The sequence below is a fragment of the Capsicum annuum genome, chromosome 6 (assembly GCF_002878395.1).
Source record: "Capsicum annuum cultivar UCD-10X-F1 chromosome 6, UCD10Xv1.1, whole genome shotgun sequence".
NCBI classification, from domain to species: domain Eukaryota; kingdom Viridiplantae; phylum Streptophyta; class Magnoliopsida; order Solanales; family Solanaceae; genus Capsicum; species Capsicum annuum.
This window is the reverse complement of record NC_061116.1, coordinates 216,087,313-216,099,439: the sequence shown is the minus strand read 5'-3', so window position 1 is coordinate 216,099,439 and position 12,127 is coordinate 216,087,313. Positions and strand designations below refer to the sequence as shown.

The 12,127-nt window shown below is 30.7% G+C and overlaps 1 protein-coding gene and 1 non-coding gene across 2 annotated transcripts; one reads left to right on the top strand and one right to left on the bottom strand.

The window, feature by feature from the left end:
- Nucleotides 1-2,030: 2,030 nt before the first annotated feature.
- Nucleotides 2,031-4,431, bottom strand: LOC107873879 (bidirectional sugar transporter SWEET12; the record flags this gene model as incomplete). The annotated part of the gene is made up of 5 exons (XM_016720813.2): nucleotides 2,031-2,575; nucleotides 2,682-2,801; nucleotides 3,026-3,187; nucleotides 4,089-4,320; nucleotides 4,412-4,431. Coding segments are annotated over 5 exons (792 nt in total), but the record flags the coding sequence as incomplete, so codon positions are not given.
- A 2,932-nt stretch (nucleotides 4,432-7,363) lies between these two features.
- TRNAQ-UUG lies at nucleotides 7,364-7,435 on the top strand. The gene has a single exon. It is a non-coding gene; the product is annotated as a tRNA-Gln (tRNA).
- Nucleotides 7,436-12,127: the final 4,692 nt, after the last annotated feature.

The following is a 12,127-nucleotide window of genomic DNA, read 5'->3' as shown; positions in this document are numbered from 1 at the left end:
TTGTGGATGCTTTTCCTCCCCCCAATTTCATCAGCCAATAAATGCCTTTGAATTATATATACTTGCCCAATCATGATCGAAACAAGGACGTGGCTCATACAATTTTATCCTTAATCCCCAATCACAATATATATATATATATACATATATATAAATTTCCATCCTCTCATTCTCTTTTTTCCTTTTGCTTTTATTTAGGTTTGTCTATACATTTTGGATCATATCTACATATCTCAATCGCAAGCGTCAACAAAGAGGATAGGCGGCTGAGAATATATATAGCTATTATATTATACCTGTTATCTGTATATATCACTTCCATAATTTTAAAATTGCATGCTGAGAGGAATAAACGTTAAAATATTTGCTGTTAAAGGTTAAAACTTTACTATAATAAAATATATTATCAGTAATGTACCTTTCAAGCGAATCAAAAGAATGATTAATAATTTTTTGTTCTAAATTAATCTACCTATTTTGGAAAAGAAAAAGCATTTTCCATCAGACGTATTTCCAAAAAAGATACTTTTGGGGAATAATTGTTTGTGTTCGGATTATCAATTTGAAAAACATTTTTCCTAATATTAGAGTTTTCAGCTTCTGCTACTACTTAAGATTATTTATTTTTATCCTAATAGTAGAGCGGTCAATATGAGTCAGGCCTGACCCGATCTGTAATTTGATGGAGTTGAGCTTCAATTTTTGCAGCTCATTTAAGAACAGGGCTTTTTAGCCCGACCCATATAAGCCCGTGATTCATAGAGCTTGAGCAATGTAGGTTGGGCTAGCTCGTGGGCGGGCCCGTAAGTTAAATACATGTAACTATTTAGATTGTTTATTAGTATTTTTATTTGGTTTAAAGGATATCATGTCAAAATTATTTAATTTCATCAATAGAAGTATTTTTTGGGGTGTTAGAGACTCTATTAACAAGTATTAACACTATGTAATATTTATGTTTATTAACATTTTAAAATTAAATTATAAAATATATTTTTTAAAAAGGTGGGTTGACCCGTGAGGCTCGCAGCCCACAGAGTAATGGTGTGGCTTGATGTTTTTTGGCCCATCATTTTGATGGGTCAATCCGGCCTGACCCGTCAAACTCAAAGTCTGTGTGGACTAGTCCATGACTAGTCCGGATGGACTGGGCCGACCTAGCTCTACCTCTAATAGCTTGCTAGACACTCAACTGATCTCAAAAATGAGTTTTTTCAGCTTCCAAAAACATGGTTAAAAATCTCTATAAGTCTCTAACTAATTCCCATAGTGAAGTCCTAATGGTTAATATATATGTTAATTATTCTTCTATATCATTTTATTCTCTTCAACTAAATCAATCTAAATCACTGGAAATATTTTTTCAGTTTTATTTGTGTGCTCATAGTTTTTTGCTAGAAAAGGAGGGAAGAAAAAGAAGCCGGACGGGGAAGGAGAATGATAAGAAGTTCTGGATATATTTGTAGTGTTGAGGATACTTTACACTTGTTTAATTATTATAGGGACAAAAGTTAATTAGCAAGTCTTAAAAAAAGTGAATTTTTCACTAGTATTTTAGTAAATGGCCCTTATTTTATTCCTTTGGTAATTTATAGACTTTTTAGATAATAGGCTAAAGATCTCATACTTATAAAATCTCATGAGAAAACTTTATACTACGATTTGAATTTTATAAGTAATAGAAAATCTTAGACAATGTAGTTAATGTTTAGTCTATAAATAATTTCTGGAGGACTATGTTGTGAACAAATTTTCAAAAGTACACTAGTGAAAATTCTGGAAGCAAGTAAATCTGTTATAGATCGAAGCTCTCTACTTTGTAACTTTCATTGTTATTTCCCTTTAATCATAGCATCTCATATTGCTCACCATATAACTTCACTAGTTTACTAGACCAATCTCTTTGTCTTTGATAGAGCTTAGCATTTTGCTCCCATTTTTCTTTTTTTAATTTATTTTTTGTTCAAATCATTTAATTACCTTTACGTTATGCAAGTTAATTTCAAGAGCAGAGAAATAATAACCAGCCATTACAAGTTATTAATACTCCATTAATGTTAATGAATAGGGTTACGGTGGACGAAATTAGAACTTGAATTAATGGACAAACATAATTTACAATTGATAATTAAGCGCTATTATGTAAATAAAATACACATCAAATCAAAAATTTAATCCGTAGGGGTTGGCTGAGTTGGTTGGGTGAGTGGCTTCGGCGGGAGACATGGGATTGATTTACATCTAGGCAAGCTTACAATTTAATTTACAAATTTACAAAGTCTCAAGCTTCCACTATATATTGGGATCAACCATTGTACTAAATTTTAGCAGCCTCAGTTAAATTTCCATCATTTTTCTCTGAATAAACAAGTTCACCAAGTTTCATAATGTTAATAATCTGTTCTTCACTTAGTTCTGGAACCTTCTTCTTGTCATCGTCGACGTCTATAATTATAACATGATTTTTTAGCTCTGGAAGATTTTGCTTCTTTGTGACAACTTTCTCTTTGTTGTTGTACATCACATAGAGTATCATTTGGAGAATACCAAAGACAAATCCCAACACATTTGGAATCTATTGAACCCGAAAAAAGAAATTTTAAGAAAATTAAACATTAGTTATATAGCTCAATAATATATATACGATATTGGTACTTGGTAGGGAATGAAAGAGAACTTACAGCTATGTTAAAGTCTTTTAATAGAAGACCATAGAAAAACCACATAACTGCACTTAATGTAAGAAATACAGAGAGGAGAAACGGCATGTATTCCACGCTCTTTGTTTTGATTACTTGTCTCTGCATTAAATAAGAAACCGCGCGCACATCAGTATATTTTAACATGTTATAACAAGCTACTGCTCTGACGTATTTAATAGTAAATAATTAACTGATTCTACTTATATATTGTAGACCGTTAGTTGTAATTATATTTTTAAGTGATCTAATAGTAGTGTGAAAATTCTATACTGCAAGTTAAAATCTTTCAACAATATGTATGATTTTTGTATTTATGAACTTACCACCATGCATAATGGTGCTACAAAAACACATAACGAAAACACAAGGCAAATCCATCCAACAATTTGGGCACGAACAACTCCTTTGAATAGAAATTGAGTGACGAGGACAATAGCTCCAAATCCACCAACCACTAATAAAAGAAGTAACTTTACAGTTTGGACCTGCATAATTAAGTACAATTAGGGATGGTTTGGTAGAGTGTATTGGAAAATATAATGCATGCATTAGTTAATATGTATTACTAATACCTTGTTTGGTACGTCTTTTTGCCTATGTATAACTAATGCACACTCTATTGTGTATCGAAGTGTGTATTAGTAATACACTCCATTTCCTATGTATTAGTAATACAAAGACTTTAAACACATGCATTAACTTATTAAATGACCTTAATACCCCTCAATTTCCCTCTCAAAATATTTCACCATTCCTTTTCCCGTCATTTTAATTTGCAATAGTGAATCTTTTCAAAACATTTCACAATTTCTTTTCCCACCATTTTAATTTACAACAATGAATAGTTGATTTAAATAACTGTAACATATTTTTTCTTTGCTTCGAAGGTCTTTAGGAAAATTGAGACTATTTCTTAATTTTACGTCTTATATTTTATTTTTGTTTCGACTATGTTAATCCGTCGGCGTAATATTTCATGCGCAAAGACGAAGGTCTTGCAATTAATCCTAAACGTCTATATACTAGTTCAACAATACTAATTATGTTTGAGATGGAAAAAGAACTTTGTTGCAAAAAAGTGTACAAAATCAAAGAAGGGTATTTTTATAAACAAACATTTCTTTTATAGAAATTATGTAAGATGTATTATTTCTTATACATCAAACCAAACAATGTATAAGAAATAATACATGCATAACCAATACAAGTATAACTAGTTCAAGCATTACTAATACAATATATTTTGCATTGTTCTTATACACTCTACCAAACGACTCCTTACAAGGTTAAAAATTGACTACAAATAATTATCTGTAATTATCTTTTTGAGGATCTAATACTTTAAAGGTATTTCGTTTACGTATGTTAGTGCATGGAAAAGCTTACCCTGGCTTTCTTTGGTGCATAGAAAAGGTAGAAGCCAACATACAAAGTCTCAATGAAGCACCCAAATGAGTTAATAGTGATGAGAAGGGTGGTGTTGGTCTTGAGAAATGCATAGTAAATCCAAAGCATTGCACTGAATAGAGCAACCACATATGGAATTGATTGATAGCCTTCTGTTGATTTCTTCTTGTAAATATTATAAAATGTTGGCCTGTAGAGAGGAGCATATACTATGCAAATTAATTGATTGCACAAGTTGTCAAACAAAAAATATTTGAACTTTGAAGGAGAGTGAAAATGAATATAAGGAACAGTAGACATACAGTGAAGAGAGGAATACGAAAAATCAGATAAGGTTTCCTGCAAAATATAGAAGAAAAAGGAATGTCAAAAAATTATAAAATTAGTACTAATGCAATCATTTGATTATGGACGTAAATGATTGATGATATCTAAGTATGATAATGTTATTGATACATGTGTTTTAACTATTTTTTTTCTGAACCTCGGGAATTCCACATGCAACCTCTGTCACAGACTCTGCCCTTTAGGTGAACACTTTGTGATAATTTGTTCATTATGCAATAATTCGCAAACTAAGTCTCATGCGACTAGCTCTTGACTGAGTGGTAGACGGAGGCTGGATTCATCCTTAAGTCATCTCCCACTTGGGAAAGAGAATAAATATAACGAGTGATATTTTTTGTGCATCAGATTAAAAGAGAATGTAAGACAAATACTTAATTTAAGAAATAAGAAAATAATTAATAAAATACAAAAAGTGAAAATTTACCAAGGACACCAAATGCAAAGGTCCAATGGTCAGAACAGCCAGCCATGATTTTTTTTTCTCTAATGAAAGAAATGTCTTGCTCTTTTACTGGCTAACAATCAAGAACTTGTTAGTTCTACTTGACAATGAATGAAGATTTCTCAGCTGACATGTTTATATAGTAAGTTTCATTTGTGCAGAACTTCTCTTTATTGTACTTACTATGTTTCTTTTTCATAAACCAAAAACAAACTAAAGCACCTTTTAATCCACTAATAACACTAATAAAAAACAAGGGGCCCCTTGCAACGCTTTTATTATGTCATCGACTCATCTTCTCCAATCTAGAGGTCACTAAGATAGTCAGTGTAATTATACTGTAGATTTTACCAACATGGGTTGTGGTGTAGTGATGGGACTGCTCCACCTTTAATGAGAGGTCTTGGGTTCAAGTCTTGGGTATGGAGAAAATCTTGTTGGGAGCTACCCCAGAATGGGCCTGCAACGCGCGATCCGAATTAGTCTGGGCTCCAATGTCGGCACCAGACACGGGTGGGAAACCAAAATAAAATATATATAGATTTTTTATTTATTTTCTGTGAACAAAATGTGTTCCTCCTCAGCAAAAAAAAAAAAAAGAAAAATCAATCCGAAATGATGGCTGGACGAACCAGGTTTTGCCATTTGGCATTAATTGTAAGTAGTCGGATTATATATAGTCCTGGCCTTGATATTGCTACGTAGATGAACAATTTACAAGAGTGTTGGTGATGAAAATCATCTAGGATATGATTTGCTTTGGGAGCTTTATTATTACTAGGATTATCTTGTCTACAAGGTGGGTTGTGTCATTTATCTGTATGGGTACGTAAATTAAGGACAGTACTATGCACTAGCTAAAGCTTCCGCTATATGTGGGGGTTTGGAGAAGGATCGAACCACAACATATCTGTACAGTGGTGATGAAATTAAATGAATCCAATTTCTTGTTTCAAATACATTTAATTATGATGTTCTAATGAGTCACTCCATCACATGTAGTCTGACAGCGGTTTGATACGACACATTTGTCCGATAATATCGACTGTTTTGGTGCTAATAAAGCAGGAAACCAAGGTGCTAGTGAGCACCTCATTTAGAATTTTGGCAATTCCAAATCATGTCTAAGGATGAAAGAAGAGATATTTCCTTGAGATAATTCAATAATTATTATATATGTAGAAACTAATTTTCTTTTAACAACTTTGCTACCTTTTATGGATATATTGATCAAATTCTTGAACTATATCTAATATCATGTGGGCTTCTCTTCATGTCTTCTTGGATAGGAATCATCTTGTATCCACCTTTACATTAGAAAAGGAAAAATAATGGGAGACAATAAGAGGAAGAAACTTTTAGGATTTTGTGGATGATGTTAGTCCACCCAATTTCAGCAGCCAGCCAGCCACTACATGCCTTTGAATTATGTACTACTTTTTTCGATCCGATTATCTTTGAAGCCATGCAGGACGTGGCTAATTTATCCTTTGTCCCAAATGAAATGAATAAAATTAAGTGTCTGGTCTGGTGCACTAAGCTTCTGTTATATAGGGATCTAAGAAAACATCGAATTACAAGAATCTATTTTATGCCACCTTACAAAAAAATATATGTGGACATATGTTTCAATCATCATCTCCTTTCCTTTGCTTTCTTAAATACCCTCTTTCTTTAACATGTTTGGGTAAAGAAAATGGTTATATATCCTATCTAACTAAGCTCGATTTCAAAAGTTAGACCACGAGATAAAAATTATCCAAAATTATATATAAGAAAAAAACATTACAATATTCACCGGACCAGCTAATGTGGAACAATCTAATACGTCACTGTATGCCCTGATGAGACTTTACATTGGAGCTATATGTTTGTCTATTAACAAATGTAAAGAAAATGGGCATGTTTATGTTTATCTATTATACAAATGTTAGGAAAATGGGCATGTACATGCTCTGACATAACCCCAAAAAAGTTACCTCATATCCAATTTCTTTGCAAAAGATCAAACTCAATCCATATATCACAGTACTTCATTTAGCTAATGTTGGATCTCAATATTGTTATATTGTTAATACTCTGGATGATCTGTTTTGAACATACAAGGGAAGGTGTCAGATTGCCCTAAATGTGTACATTTTTGAAAAATGTTTGTTATCTACTTATATAATTTCTGACAATCCTTATCTCATGAATTTTCTCTATCTGTTGGGATCGAAATGTCATGCGGTATTTAGTAAAGGAAACCTCAAAAGACGATAAATCAATTAACAAAACAAAACTATACTAAAAGAGATATAATAATTTAATATAGTTCGGTTAGTTGACGTACATACATGATAGGAGATGATTGTAAAAGGAGATGATATACAAGAGAAACTAAAGTGGCATTTCACAAAAATTCAAATTGTGACTTTCTTCCCAAATTGATATTTACCTAAGTTAGGAGAAAGTCAGCATATCTGGTTCTATGGTGTAGTGGTTAGCACTCTGGACTTTGAATCCAGCGACCTGGGTTCGACTCCCGGTAGGACCTCTTTTTTGGTTTTATCCCTTTTTTACGTCTTTTTGCCTCCTTTACAGACGAAATTTGACTCTCCTCTGTGGGTTTTCGCGGCTGACTTTCAACCCGTTCATTGCCTACGTGCCCAACCCCAGATAGCCCAGGCCCATGTTAATGGACTAAGACTGGAAATGGTATGTCAATGTTTCTTAAGAGTCCAGTGATTAATTGGGCCAAACTATGGCAATGTGGCATGGGCAGATGATGGGCTTATTCATCATTGAAGTCACAAGTCATTTGAAATAATTTCTTGGGGAAAGCTGTAAGAAAATTCTCTGATAAAAAGTTATAAAACGTTTCACATTAAAAATTTTCTGTAAAAGATACACTAGAAATCAGAAGAGAAAGAATATAAATTGAATTAGTGGAATTGAAAGAATGTTCTTTATTATACTTGAATTATTTTCTGATATTATATCTTATTAAAATGTTAGGGATCCACTTTATTTTTCAAAAAAAAAAAAAAAGAAAAGAAGGGACAGCGAATTAGTAAAAGAAAATTGTGTTGTTGGCATGGCACTTGACGTTGGTTGTTGGCAGTTGGCATCACACGTTAATATCTATTAAAATAATTCCAATTAATTAATACAAGTGTGTTATTGTTTAATACTAGTATTCTAAATTTTCTTGGAACACCTATGCTATTTTGGGTCAAATCAAATACCGAATTAGTTGGTAAACTACCCAAATGTTTAGGGTGTATGGATTGGATATATTGCTTTACTATTTTTTTTAATCTTAAGTTTGTGGTGAGGGAAAGGAAAATGGAGAAGCTGACTACATGGTGAAAAATCGAACCTTCGTCGATAAGGTAAAAATAGTTCATGTAGCCAATCATTCGTGTTACTAAGAATTTAAAGATCGACTATATTAGAAATTTTCAAACAAGGCTAAAATATATATATTTCTATGCAGAACACAAGTAAGAGATCGCATTATTGATGTTTGCATGGTTTTAGTTAGGCTTGAATCATAAAGTTTTGAACCTTAGATTCAATGCTGAATTATGAACCATTTATTTTGGTTTAATTCTTTTGAATTACACTTTTAATTTGTTAGGGCATAGTTGAGGTCATTTTGGAGCAGTCAACCTGTACAACTGACTTTTCAAAATATCCTTTTTTTTTTGTTTTGAGGCAAGATAAACGGTGGCTATTTTTTAAAAGCATTTTTGAATCACAAATGGCTTTAATGATTTTCGTTGAAAGTTTTTACCTACTGGTATTAAATATATGAGGTTTTCAGATCTTTTGATTTCGAAATGTACAATAAAATTCAAAATTTGAATTTTTGATTTTTTTTTTTCATTTTTATATTTTAATATGATGTATTCTGTTATTTATTTTATGTTTGAAGTCAGTGGATATACAACTTAATAAAGAGAACATTAGTTTATCGAAATGATTAGATATACAAATTTTATAACTTTGACTTACCTATTTAAAAATTTGATGGTCTCTAAGTTTAATCTTAGTTTTAGGACTTGGAAATTAGAATTGTGACAAAATAGTGTTATTTATAATATTACAATAATATATTTAGTGTATTTTTATAAAGTAGAGTTCGAAAAAGATAGAAAGTATACAGTTTGTATCACTACATAAAAAATAAGGCAGAGAAATTATTTTCGATCGATCCCAACTCAAAGCGTTAATTATCTATAATTTATGCCTAAGTTGGGATATGATCCATAAGACTGAAATTGGAGACTCCAATATCGAATGCTATTGTGATATTGGTTAAATTCATGATTCCAACTTTTAAAATATGTTCATGATGTAGTTTACAATTTTGACTTTGACACAAAGAATCATGGTTAATTGATCTAACTTTCACTAGTGCCACACCAAAGTAAACTATTGGTTGGTTGGAACTTTGGATAGAGAAAGGGTGGGCGATTCCATAATTTGTGGGCACTTGCACATTCCAAAATACTTGTCTTCAATCATTTCAATTGTCAGTTGTCACTCACTTTTCATGCTCCAATTTTGGCACGAATTAGGCAATATTTGAATAATTATGTTTTAAATTAAGTTAAAGAGGATATTTGAAAATTAATTGATTTAGTTATGTATTTTATTTGAAAAAATTCTAAAGTAAATTAGCATAGAGAAGCTAAAAGTATTTTAAGTACTGACAGAACATGAAAGTGTCTTTTACTACACTTTCTTTTTTTTTTTAATAAAAGAATCTTTTGACGTCCAGAAAACCTCAGCAACATTCTGATTTCTGACAAGTGGAGATATAGATTTCAAGTACTTTAGTTTTGAATTTAGGATCATTTGGCCATGTGACACCTCAAATTTTGTTTGGGCATTCAATTTGATTTTATTTTTTTATAAATATAAAAAATATATAAATTGTAAAGAGTTATCAAATTTTTTTCAAGCCTTTTATAATTTTATCAAATCTGTATCAAAATACTGTTTACTTCGAAATTGAGGAGGCGTTATGCAAAAGTTTAAAGTTTTGTAAATTATAAAGACGATAATTAAGATGATAAAAAAAAAAAAAGACATATTATTGATATGACTCGGCCAGTTGATCTACATATTAAAAAGCATAAAATTATTTGAGAGAAAATTTCCCTCTAATAAATAAGACTCTTAAAACAACTATCTTGTGGACACTATTGTGTTGTTGTGAGAAGGGATATTCTATTTATAAAGTTTTAAAACATTTTCTTTAAGAAAGAGGTTAGCTTAATATGAAAAAGACTTTGTAATAGACACAAGCGTCTTTTCAACTTTTTCCTTATTATTAATTAAATTTAAAATATTCAAAATTAAAGAGTTATATGATTTTCTATTATTAAATATTTTCCTTAATTAAACAAATAATAAAGTGCATCAATTGTTTGCTATAATAATAATTACACGTACACTACCATACTAGATTGGGATTTGGACCCTAAACCTTAAAAAATAATACTCCTATATATGTTCTATTTAACCTTTTGAGGAACAATTAATATTTTAGAGGAAGAATTCATCGAAACCTTACACGCAAGAAGAGAGATTTGTTCTACTTCATTGGCATTGCTACTGTCTCTATTTTCATGGTAAGAAATTTTATATGTATTTTAGTATTTAGTGTTATTTTAGAAAATTTGTTGCTCTAATATACAATATTTTAGTGATTGATATGATATATACACATGCGATTATCTAATAATGTTATAAATATAAATTGAAGACTATGTTTTAATTTTAAAGCATAATATTTAATTATAATATATAAGGTCTAACTCTTATATTAATTTGTAGGCGTTCATCAGCTATTGTCATAGGCATAAAGTATTAGCTTGACGTAATTTACATTTCTTAATTACATGATTTTTTTTGTATGTCATAGTTTAGAAAAATAACTATTATTATTATTACACACACACATATATATATATACTTGAAGGGTATATGCAGTGAGCTACACTTCTTTATTGAAACCTTGGTAAGTTTTTTTCTCTAGATGAAGATTGTTATTGATATCTTTTTAGTTTGTTACAAACTATATATGGTCCTTTTTTTTGTTATAGGTTGGATCGAGTCGAAATTCTACTTTCACCAACTTTGTATAGCTTTGGATGTCTCAAATTATAGCTAATGTATGAATTTGCTTGTTTTCTATACTCTTTTGGTCAAATATTTTCTTACAAATAATCAAAAACTCACGTGAAATGTTCGTCAGCTATATTTATATATAAAAATCCTTAGAATAAATATCGCGTGCAAAGCACGTACTTTAAACTAGTAATATATTAAAAGTGTGAAGGGCCTTAGAAATATTGTTTAAACTTTTTACCCTTCATTAAAAGTCTCCGCAATAGACAAAATTGTCTTTTCACATTTTTCTTCAATAATTATATCATTATTTTTATGATATTAAATATGTACAATAATAAACTTAAGGTTAAATTCTTAAGTTTATGGTAATCTAATGTTAATACTTTCTGTTCTCATAGCCATGACAAAATTTTGTTCATTAATTTAATTTTGTTTCTTAATTATTAGGATGATTCAATTTTGTTTCTCAATATTATTGTGTTGAATACTTCTTTCTTTTATATTGTACATGATTGATTTATATTTTGGTTGCATTGTCATGCCTTTCACAGTTTGCTTCTCCAAAGAGTCCTTTAAAGTTACTTAGCTTTTCCGAAGAAAATTATAAGTCTTTACTTTCTTGTTTTTTTTTTCATCTTTATCATGCTTAACACATTTAAAGTTTGTTGAATCTTATTGATGTTTTTGTGTTTGAAGGACAATTATTGTTTTCCAAAATTATAATGTATATTAGTTTTTTTTCACCAAAAAAATCTAAGTGGGAGTTTTCTCTACAACTGCTACTATGTCTCCAGAGGCTCTTGAGGTTACCAGATGGATTCTTTTGAAGTGTGCTGAGCTCAATCTTGATTTTAAGATATTGTCATTTCTCCAAGGTAAGTTCACCAATCATAGCTTTTGTTATTGAGTCTCCAAATAACCGTGTGATTTCATGCTTTTATATTTCGTTTCTATTAGGCTGGTTTTACTAATCATGATGACAATTCTAGGAGGAATCAAATAGAATTATAGGAATTAGAGAATGGGATAAACCAGATTCATCGACCAACAATAACTACGACGCCTCAATCTCAAACAAATAAGGTCATTTATACGAATTTTT